The sequence below is a fragment of the Enoplosus armatus genome, unplaced genomic scaffold (assembly GCF_043641665.1).
Source record: "Enoplosus armatus isolate fEnoArm2 unplaced genomic scaffold, fEnoArm2.hap1 Scaffold_95, whole genome shotgun sequence".
Lineage (NCBI taxonomy): Eukaryota > Metazoa > Chordata > Actinopteri > Centrarchiformes > Enoplosidae > Enoplosus > Enoplosus armatus.
In genome coordinates, this window is record NW_027261287.1 from 1 (window position 1) to 11,869 (window position 11,869).

The 11,869-nt window shown below is 40.8% G+C and overlaps 1 protein-coding gene across 1 annotated transcript; it reads right to left on the bottom strand.

Annotated features, from left to right (window-relative positions):
* Nucleotides 1-554: 554 nt before the first annotated feature.
* Nucleotides 555-3,371, bottom strand: LOC139307349 (aquaporin-11-like). The gene is made up of 3 exons (XM_070931151.1): nt 2,774-3,371; nt 2,164-2,280; nt 555-655 (listed from the first exon to the last, which is right to left on the bottom strand). Exons 1-3 carry the CDS (start codon nt 3,369-3,371, stop codon nt 555-557), a joined length of 816 nt encoding a protein of 271 aa, XP_070787252.1.
* Nucleotides 3,372-11,869: the final 8,498 nt, after the last annotated feature.

Sequence of the window (11,869 nt, forward strand, 5' to 3'; positions counted from 1 at the left end):
TTGTAACTTTGTTAAGAAAAGTGCTATACAAATAACGTTTATTGTCATTATAATATTATTGTACTCAGAACATCAAAATCTCAACTTTTCATTATAAATGTTTCAGTTGATTAATTAGAGAATTAGCATAAGTAAATTGTGCTATTACACAAAAACAATACTTAATGGCTTAACAAGGCTTCATGTATATTATACTGAAATACATATCTGCCTAAAAATCATGCAAGAACAAGGCAAACCTTCTTTAATCCAGTGACGGATATTTGACATTCTAAGTGTTGTTTGAACAGTAGAGGAGATGAAAAAGAAAAGTACTGAAGTGTCTAAAGGTTTCAAACTGAACGAGTGTAACATTAACTGAAAGAAGCATACGACCAAAAAAGAAAAAAGACCAACTGTCTGGATAATCTTTAAAAGTATTTTTAAAAAGTGCATATCAGTGTTGTTGTTCTTCTTTTCTAACTTCTGATGACTGAATCCAGCAGCAGGTCAACTGTCTGTCAGAAACGTCCTCTCCACATGTGCTCGGGGTTTGAACTGCTGCCGGGCAACGCTCACGTCCTCTTCTTGGTCTCCAGGGGAAGATAGACGGGTGGTGATTTCCTCGACAGCAGAGGGACGAGTTTGTCAAACAGCAGCACTGAGCCCATCATACCTGCAACAGCAAGAATGTACAAGAAGTGACGAAGAAGAGGAACAAGCACATTTTCATATTTAAGAAGATTTGATTTGCTTTAACAACAACCCCTCATAAAAAAAAACTTTCAGCTTGAAAATATAAAACAATACATTTCACATCTTTGTAACATTTCACAGCATCATACAAATGTGACAGATTGTGAATGACTGAAGAGCATGGTATATTCCCTTTGTCAGTGTGTCCTTTGGCTAGTACAACTGATTTATTTTCTCTATATAAACCAAAAAAAAGTGCATTATGTCCCTCTGAAATGTAGTGGAGTAGAAGTATTGTAAATACTCAAGTAAAGTACCTCAAAATTGTACTGCAGTACTTGAGCAACTTTCCACCCACAACATGAGGCCAGATTTACCTCTGTATTTATGAAATGTAGGGAGGTATTTGATGAGCTTGTTTCAGCCGCCATCAGAGAGAGGGACAGTGTGTTTGTCTTTGTGCATGAAACAAATGAGTCATGAGAATTGAACATTTAAGCAGCTTATCAGATTTGTGTGAAGACTTTCAACACAACAGCTGACCGACAGAAACAGACAGTGACACACACTAAAACACTAACTATCTTCATATCTCCAGAGATAGTTAGTTAGTTTATAGTTAGATAAAAAGACAGGGGTTATTCTGCATAATGAATACTTTTACTTTTGATACTTTAAGTCAATTTTGTTGTTGATACTTATGTACTTTAACTTTCTGATTTTCCTTCTAATGGTGTAGTACTACCACTTCGACCTAAATAAATGATCTGAATACTTCTTCCACTGCTGTGTCATACCTGATGTGTTTTTGTGTGTTTTTTTGTTAATATTGTAAGGATGAAAACATGCTTCTATATGTACCTTTTTAGGTTGGCTAGGTTGTTTTTGTTTTGTCTTCTTTTGTGCGCTTTGTGTTTCTTTTTTCTGTACTGATGTTGATGTAAAGCACTCTGTAACCTGTGTTTAAAAAGGTGCTATATAAATAATGTCTTACCTACTTACTTTAACTTTTTAAGACAATTTAATACCAGATAGAAAGCAATTTAACACCTTTTTCATGGTCATACCGCCCAAAGTATGAAAGATATCAATGAAAACCAGTAGTGATGATCAGGCCGAACATTTTTTACCAAGTCCATGAATTTATTAACATTTATATTTTACATTTTTTTCAGTTCTTCCCAGCAGTATACAATAATTCCTAATAATATCATTAATGAATCACTAAACACAACCTGGATCTGGATAAGCAGCAGAAAATGAATGGATGGATGGATTAACCAATTAACTGATAATATAAGGTTTTTTTTTTAACTCATTTTATAACTAATGTTACTCCCTACAGCAGACTATAGAAAATATTTAAGACCTTTGTAAATTAAATGTAAGAATTTTTAATACCTTTGATACCCTTTTTTTATTTTAGGAAACTGAAATAAATACTTTTTAAGACTCTTTAACATCTGCAGTGTTGTCAGTGGGTCTTACCCAGCAGCGGGCCCAGCCAGTAGACCAGACAATACTCCAGGAAGGAGTTTCCACTGCAGGGGAACTGGGTGGAGAAGGCCAGCGCAGGGTTAAACACAGCTCCTGTCACACTGCCACCTGGACACACACACACACACACACACACACACACACATTTGTTGAGTTCACTTATAAATTGTCAGTGTTGACCCATCAACATTCAGCATAGCTCATTCATTTAATCATCATGTCCAAAAAAGACTAATGACAGATTTATAACAGTTGAAAGAGCTCTGATCTATCAGATTGTTGATAAGCTTGAAGGTATTCAAATGTTAGAGGAAGGTTTTTATGTTGGAATACAGGTGAGTAAAAATATATATGTGGTTGTACAGCTCAGGAAATCATCACGACTGCACTCAGTTAGTCCTCAGATTTCTGAGAAGGAAGATGTCTTTGAGATTTCTTCACACAAGGTAAACGGTGCAGATCAGGCTCTCCTCCGGGTGGTGACCAGTCTTTAGTTCACATGTATTGGTTTGTTTATTGTGAGTGTATCTGCGGGACTGTGGCCATGCCAATGATATGAAAGCACAGTTATTCACATGACGTAAATAGAGTCATGACATACCTGCATAAACCACTGTTGCGATGACCGCAGCTACCGCGTGCACGCGGTATTTCTCCTCCACTGATCGCGTGTGCGTAATAGCAGTCTGAACCGCGAAGGCACACGCGAGCTCCACGGCGGCGGCCTTGGGCAGCGGCGCGTGAATGGGGCTGATGCATCGGTAACCGAGCAGCTTATGCCGCATGTGCAGTCCCGACAAACCGATACCCCAAATCACCGGCACCGCGGCTCGTGCTGCAGCAGCCGCAGCGAACTGGCACGCAATCCGCCGGAGGGCGCATCCGCCTGAGAACCTCGCGTGGTAAGCGTGCTCGAGCGCGCCGGAGGGGTTGCCGATGGCCCCGCTGAAGGTGAGCCCGTGGACCACGGACGCCAGGTACGTCAAGGTGAGCGCGAGTCGAGGCTCGATCCCGCCCACCTCTGACAGCAACTTTAGCTCGTGCGTGCAGCAGCACAGCTGGAAGGTGGACACCAGCTCCACCGCGTACACAGAGAGCCCGGTGGCCCCGAGGGCCCTGGTCAACAACCTGCGGGTCGCATCGCTCAGTGCCACAATCCCCGCGAGCACAGACAGAGACACCACCACGTCTGCAGTCATGTTTGCGGCTGGTCTGTGCTCTCTGTCAGGGATCGTCTGCGCCTTCAGCCGCCGATGTCTCCTCCCCGGACTCTGGTCTCTCTCTCTGTCGCTAAAATCTCGCTCTCCTCTGGCGGTTGGAAGCCTCGGCTGTGCCGGGCTGCTGCTGCTACTCTGTCCCGGAGGATGCGGGCTCCAAACAGGAGCAAATGAGCTTCAGTCCCGGTAGCTCACATGGTGCGGAAGTGGCTGAGCTCCGCAGTTTTCCTCCTCCTCCCTCTCCTCTCCTGCTGATATTGCTGCTCCTCGACTGTCTCGTTTTTCTCCCTTTGCCCCTCTTCTCCTCCCCTCACTCCTCTATCCTCCTCCTCTCAGATTTCTTGTCCTACCTCTCCCAAAGCACCCATCTTTCCCCTTTCTTCTCCCTCTCTGCATGTACTCTTCAGTCTTCACCTGGTTTACACTGAACTCGTGTTAAAGAAGCCATATAAGCCAAGCCATATTTCCCTCAAGCCGTTAAATCATATTTGTCCTATTATTTTTATATTTGTGCTGTATTGTTGCAGCCATCTCCTCCTCATGTTTTCCCTGTTGGGGTCCTCTGTAGGTTTACTGTGGACAGGGGGCATGTAAGTAGCCCACAGTTGTGCACATTAGCCTGGGTTAGCCCATCCAAGGTCCACAGCTTTTTTCCCCTATTTATGTTTCCCTTGTGTGGCTTTTCTGCAGGCCCAACTGTGAGGCCTGATGCAGATTTAGCCCAAGCAGAGCCCACAACTTGCGTGGGGCTTATATTGGGCCAGTGTTGTGTACATTGACATGATTCTTTAAATTGGTTATTGTGTTTCAGTATCTGGACAAATAGTGTAAAAATACAAAATACTGTTGAGCAGCAGACAAGTCTGTCAAATGAGCTCAAACTGGTCCAACCTGAAAACTAGTATGTGAAACATTGACTGGTCTGTGGATGCTGTCATGGAATTAAATCATTTAAGAATACCTTTTTGTATGTTTAGATGATTGACAAGAGATGCATGTCATGTATCTGATTTTGTCCTTAGCATCATTTTTCCCAATCATATCCGCAAACCCCATTAAATTAGAACCCCAATGTGAACACAAGATGCTTCCAGATTAAGGAAAAAATAAACACACTCAGACAGACAGTTTCCCTATATCATAGAAAACATTGTTTGATGTAGTGGCTTTCTAACTATTTTACTCATCAGGATTGCTCTGTATCCTCTTAGTTAAAGTGTGTTGGCCTACATTGTGTTTTTGGATCCCTGTCCTCACGAGATGGATATTAAGGTCAAAATGTTGACTGTTCAGTTAAAATAAAAGTTTGAGAGCTATAGTCCATTTTACTGATATCCTCTTTTCCTTTTCTGTAACCTTTATTCAGTGCAGTTGGAGAACTACATTACTTACAGGCTACATGTGTGCCCTGTCTACAAAAATTAATAAAATCAGCATGGAATAATACTGAGTAATGAAATACAGTAAAATACAATCCTTTAGTTGATTTCGAAATACAATTGAAGATGTTCTACACAAGAAATTAAATATAAAAAAAACAATAGACAGTAAAGTGTGTGGACCAAGTATATATCAGATGATCACATCACTTAACCAGAAACACTGTTACTCAATGATATTTCTCATTTCTGATCTTGTTCCAGATAAATAATTGATTCACATTTCCAGTCTGTTCAGAACAACTTTAATTAATTTGTGGATGATGGAATTAATCCGATCTTAAAAGTAATACAAGATACATTTTATATACCAAGAGACATGTTGCTTATAATAATCAAAATCAGAAATCAACAATCACAACAGTAAAAACGCTATCGTTTATTTTTAACCTTTATTATAGAGACAATTGGGCAGTCTGATTGACTTGGGTATGAGAACCCTTTTTAGAAAAGGAAAAAAAGCCAGTTACATATTTCAGAGAATTAGTGTACTCTGTTGGCCAACAATACACACACACACACCCATGTTTTATGTATTTCTTGGCTTTGTCTTCCAGTGTTAGGCAGCTCGGCCCACGCTGAAGAGTCTATGGAGTTCTTCACTCTCACCACTAGATGTCGCTGTCTCATTATTATTCACCTCATTTAGTACTGTATCTGTTTTTCTGGTTTATTGAATAGTGTAGGAATAAAATGGAATATATGTAAAACTATAAAGTGAAACAGAATATAAAATGTGATACTGAGGGATGAGAACCAGTCATGGGCAGGTTGGAACAGAATGTAGAGAGGTAATGCACAGAAATATATATACTGTAAACAGCTTAACATTAAACTTAGCAGAATAAGGTTAAGTGTACCAGTGCAGTGCAAGTAAAGTAACAGTAATGAGCTTAAGATTTCAGCAATCTTATGGCTTGAGGGATGAAGCTGTCCCTGAGCCTGGTGGTGCAGGACCAGATGCTGAAGAACAGTTTGTGGCTTGGGTGAATGGGGTCTCTTCTTCCCACACTGCTGGGTGTAGAGGTCCTCCGTGGGTGGCAGCTCCGTCCTGGTGAATTGCTGTGCAGTTTTCACCACCCTCTGTAGATCCTTACGGTTGAAGAGTGCAACTGCCATACCATGTGGTATGGTGTGGTGAGTCCAGGTCAGGTCCTCTGTGATGTGAACCCCAGAGGAACCTGAAGCTGCTGACTCAAAAATGTGTTATGTATACATGTAATGTTTTGCCCCTTATCGTTGAACAAGTGTAAATTACGATGTGGAGAAGATACCATGCTGAACAGAATGACAGACTGGGATGCATCACAAATCCTGTGGTGCTGCAGAATATATTGGAAGGCACTTTTTTTTTCATGCACATTTTGCATGATCGCCAGTTAAAGTAATTTTGTTTTTTTCTAAGATCTTCAAAGATATGGTGCAATTATAAACACATGACAGTGTCACTGGTACAAAAATAGCTACATGCAAAGCCCAAACACAAGCGCTGTTTACAGATAGTTATATTAAGGAAATGTGTGGTTTTGACCTTCCTCAACTGGAGACATTGGTGACACTGACAGTTTATTGTTTGATGGACTGTAGTGAGTCACAGCTGCGGGATATTCCAGTTTGTCTGTTTCCCTAATGATTTACACGTCACATGAAAACCAATATTGGTTAATCTTGTATAATGTGTAATATATTCATTTGAGATGGATTTTAACAACAAAAGGAAGCTGAACATAATATTCTATTAGATATTAATTGTATATATTTCGATATTTGTTCAATATATGTAGATTGAATCATAATTATTATTATTGCTATTGGTTGATTTTGTCATATTTTTCTCTACCCCTCAAAAGTATCTTTTCCCTGATCTGTGTCTTAAAATCTATCATATTTAATGTTAAGTGCTCTTTATGAATTCTATCCCATATACATTCCTACTTCTTTCTACCTCTTCATCCACTAGCAGAGTTACACTTGAATGCAACGCCCTTAGCCATGGCTCGGAGGGAGCTTGAATGTCGGACTTTTCTCCAGGTATTATGAACGCATCGTCGCTCGCTCTCGACCGACGAGCTGCGGCCCACCCCGGGCTTTAAGCGGACATCCGCACCAGCCAATCGGTGGCGGGTAGTGCTGAAATTAACCAATGGCGTATCCGGAGCGGCGTGTAAGTGGGCGGGTGTTTCTGTGCAGCAGGCTTCTCCGTGCCTCGCTAACAATAGCCTGGGATCGGCAAGTTTACTGTTAAAAAACCAACCAGGAGGGCGACAGAGCGGAGCTGAGCTGAGCCGTGAGGAGAGCAGAGTTTGCCGAATACATGAGACGGTGTGTCCCGGTGTCGGAAATTATCACCCAACATTCTGGGATTTACATTTGCAACCAGACAAGTGGTGAGTGAGCCTTTCAACTTTATTTCTAAACCTTAAATTTGGCCCTTCATCTCCATTCTCAGCCAGGCATGGTGCGTTGTGAATTAGGGGCTCATTTGCCTGTGAATAGGAAGGGGTTAATGGTTACTGTAGGCTGAGATCGCACTATTATTCCTTTATTCTTGATCTACATCCACGTATTGACGCCCCGGACCCCGCAGGCCCATCAACCCGCACACAGCGGACTTGAAGTCAGCCACGACGAGGTTATTACAGTCTGAGGTGGACTGTGTGATTATTTTTTTATTACACCGGTTTCCTCCCAGTTTACTGTCTGGCTGTGATAACATGGGAGTTTCTTTCTGGCGAACTGATGGCAGGGCGAGTATCGAATGAATGAATGAATGAATGAATGAATGAATGAAATCCTTCCACTTTTCCTGGATCTCAAATCTCTGACATCTACCTCAAAGGATACATCTGACATGATTCATCAGAAAGTCCATGCGGTGCCCAAAGCCTTTTTGCTGTAGCCCAAGAATAGACAGATACACTGCTCTGCTCTCACTGTAACGCCCTCAAATCCCTGAAATTATTCAGATTTTAAGTGTATTCTTGAGCTCTTATCTGGTGTAATAAGTTTGAATTAGACAAGTAATCAAGGTTTGATCTTTTTCGCAAGCAGACAGAGCAGTTAGGGATCACAAATCCACTCATATCTCGTAAATCATCTGCGTAATAATTTTAATATATTACTGTACGTGTCTGCAGTTCTCTGTGGTGACTTTACTGTGACCACATTCCTGCAGATTCACATCACCTGCTGTATCTTTAATAGCTGTAAACTTTCCTCTAGTTTTCTATGATACATGCACAGTAACCTTTCTGAAATGCACTGGGGCTGTTGTTTCCACATGGCTCAGCAGAAATCAGTGCACTTCTCTTGATCCTGGATCTTGGAGTCCAGTTTCAATTTTGGGGTTTTTTAGTGGCTTAGGCGAGTCAGACAGTGTGTATATCTGCTGCAACTTATTGATCACAGACAGGCAGACAGGGGTGCTCTAACTCTCATTTGGCATTTTTATCAGCGTTAGGAGTTAGTTCCCTCCTCATTACTGCCTACTGACACTTCAAACAGCCCCATTCTTGGACTCAGCTAGATAAATAAACTCATTTCTTTGCCTCTCTGTATTTCTGACAGTACAGCCTTTCTCCGGCTGAGTTGGGCTGACGTTGCCCGTTGCTCCCTGTTATAAAAAGTTCCCCATTCATCTGAGTGACCTGGATAATGAGAAGCTGATTAAGAGTGTTGGTGGTTCCCTCCTGAGCTGTTTGCCCCTCAGGCAGACAAAATAAATATATATATTCTTAATGATGATATAATATCATCTTCCCTGGTGTGCTTGATGTTTTTTAACTATTGAGTTTCACACCTGTATGATGGGAGATGAAAGTGGAGAGAGGGGATTATTTCCAGTCGGTTCAATGACTGTGATATTTATTGGCTTGAGAGTTCCTGCACCTCGGTTTGAAAACCTCTGTAGGTTACATGTGAGGGAATAGTTTAACTATTAGGGATGATTAATTCATACACAAACTAGGACCCCGACTCAAACTACAGTCCTCAGATTTGAAGAGTTTGTAAAATGAGCGTATAGTAGAATATTTCATTTATTAATTTTATTTAATCTTTGATGGTTCTCACGGATAAATTAATTATAATGATGTAGGTTCAAAGTGTAATTTCCAAGATAGTCCTGCATAAAATGGAAAGTTGAATCCTGATATTAGACCATATGTTAGACCTTCAATTAGTCGATTGAGAAAATTAACTGGCAACTATTATGCTAATTGATTAATTATCGTTATTTTTTTGGTCTAATTTCATTGTAAACCAAATATCTTTTAAGTTTGGACCGTTGGTCAGACAAAATAAGACGTTTGAAGATGTTAGAAATTTTGGAAATTGTGATGGACCCTTTTTTACTATCTTCTGACATTTTATAGGCCAAACGATTAATCCAGAAAATAATCTGATTAATCGAAAATGGAAATAATCATTAGTTACACTCCTACTTTCAATTTGCTTTTAAGAAGCTTTTGAATTAGGAAAAAATATATTGTCTACAATAAATGTGATGTAGTGTTGTAGTGTATGCTTTCTTGCTTCAACTGAAATTTTCAAACCCAGGACAAATTTTTTATGACTGCAGAATTGCATCATTTTTAAATATTGTTAATGTAGCTGGGATTATTTTTATGCACACTTAACAAAGTGGGATCTTTGGCATCTCCATTAGAATTTAAAGAAGTTATTGTTGATGTTGAAGAAGCTTCTGATGGATGAAGATGTCTCAAAAGCAGCAGCATCACAACATGCGCAGTAAATGAAATGGTGAACTAGATTTGAGTTTGATTGTATCTGGAGCTGCTTCCAGGCTGTCCCACCAACCACAGTGTGCACTTGAAGTAAAGTGAAGCCAGTGACAATGAAGAAAGTATCAGGAACATGAATGGAAAATCCAATTAATTTATTGGTATACGAGTGTTCCATGTTAATTAAACCCTAGTTATAGCTGAACATCACTACCTGCCTGTGTCAGAAATGTTTCTGTATTCAGACACTGAAAAGGCAATTTGAACGAGTTGAACCCACGGATTGGGTTATGGTTTAAGGGCAGTGGTGGCACAGTTGTTGCCATGGAGACCTGGGCGGGGCTAAAGGAGTATTTTATGGCCCCATGTAAAGCATGAGGCCACCCAGTTGTCGCTTTGACACCTCGACAGCATGATGGAGAGAGAGGAAGGCTGAGAGGAGTTAATGACCCATTTGGCTCCTGTGGCTTTGGGCTTGCCTACTTCAGGAGAAGGAGGACAGTGGGTGTATGTGTGTGTTATTATGTGAATGTGTGTGTGTGTTTTCCTTTTGGTCGGTCTTTGGGCCATGTCTCACCTGTCATTGAAGTTATTTTTATCCCCATGACAGTTTGTTTGGGCTCTGAGTGAATAAGACCTGCTGATCTACAATATGAGCTATTTACTGCCTGGGACACTCACACAGAAAGACCCAGTGCACTTAATTCATTTTCCATATTATTTCAGTCATTTAATGTTATTTCCAGTCTCATAATTCTGCAGATAAAATGGGGAAAGCCTGTTGTAGCCAGTGTTTTAACGGTTTTGTTAAAACGCGGTCAGGTTGTTTTGCCTTAAACCTGCAGTAACTCATTTTTTCGGACCATTTGGGAGCAGCGGAAACAATATGGGAACACGACACTGACATACAGTATTATCACCTTTTAAGTTGATATGGTGAACTTGTCAGCAAACAGTAACTATTCACACATCCAGCCAATTCATCCAGCAACACTAGCTTTCATGTGGAGCCGTGTTTGTGTCCACCAGGCAAATGTAAGTCCAGTATTTACTTTTCTTTTAGCTCTGTTGTTGGTCTCCGCCAACTCCTGAGAAAACTATGTGGCTCTTTAGCTGCTAAATGCTGCAGTATGTTCACCAGCTAGTCTCTAACTGTGTCTGTCTGCTGTTTGGTGCTGAGCAGGGAGTGTACAGTGGGTGTTTTAGAGCGTTTTCACTGAAAACAGCCGTCTGCTGCAGTCAGAAACAATGTTATGAGAGCGGTGAGAGTGAATGAAAACAGTCCGGAAAACCAAGACAATGAGATGAAAAACCTGATAAATCTCTGAAGAGTTAAGGGGAACTTCACAGTCAGGTGATAATTGTCTGTGGGTTCGTCACTAGTGTGACCACTTTCACATGCAAGTAGTCATGTGAAGTGGTATTATTTAAAACGAGATTCATGTAGAGCTGATTCCTCTGTTACTCGATTAGTCAATCAACAAAAAGGTAATACACTATTATGATAATTGGCTGCTGACAGTAGCTTCATATTCATACCGTATCATACAAGTGGTATCAATCTTTTTGTCTAACTCTCTGTAAGAGAGTAAGTGTATTTCCCAAAATGCAAACTATTCCTTAAACTGGCTGATTGGTGTCAGCTGTGTTGTTTGCTTTTTGACTGTAGTGAAGAGGGAGCAGGACCTGGGAGCACCTCAGGAAATGGAAGCTGAGGCCACTCTAGACTACCGAGCTTATTTACAAATTATTAAAGGATTTCTGTAACATAATTAGCTGCAGATATCAAGTGCAACTATTCACTGGCAGGTTTCTACAAACAATAATGAACTAAATTACTCATTAAGATGGATATTTTTCTTTGCAGTGTTGACACTCACTCACGCACTACCAACAGAAATAGTAATATTGGCTGTGGAGCAGCCAGAAGTCTGCCAGCAGCTGAATAATGGATAGTCTGTCTGCCTGGAAGGCTGCTGGAGCTGCTGAGCACGGCGTCTAGACGAACCCCGACAGCACAAAACTATATGCACTCTCCTCTGCCTGAATCCAGATGCAAGCTGTGATCCTGGATTGATTTTTTTTTTATCCCCTTTATTGATGTGAAGGCAGATGAAAGGAAGGATGATGGCACATCTCTAAGCTGTTAATGGTATGGTTCAGGATCAGAAAGATAGTCCTAATACTGTTGGTGTAATTATGATCAGACCTGGAGAGATGATTGAATTATTCCACTTGACTAGCTCGGCTTCAGTTCAGTTTCATTTAGGACTCAGAGCACTGTTTTATTAGAGAACAG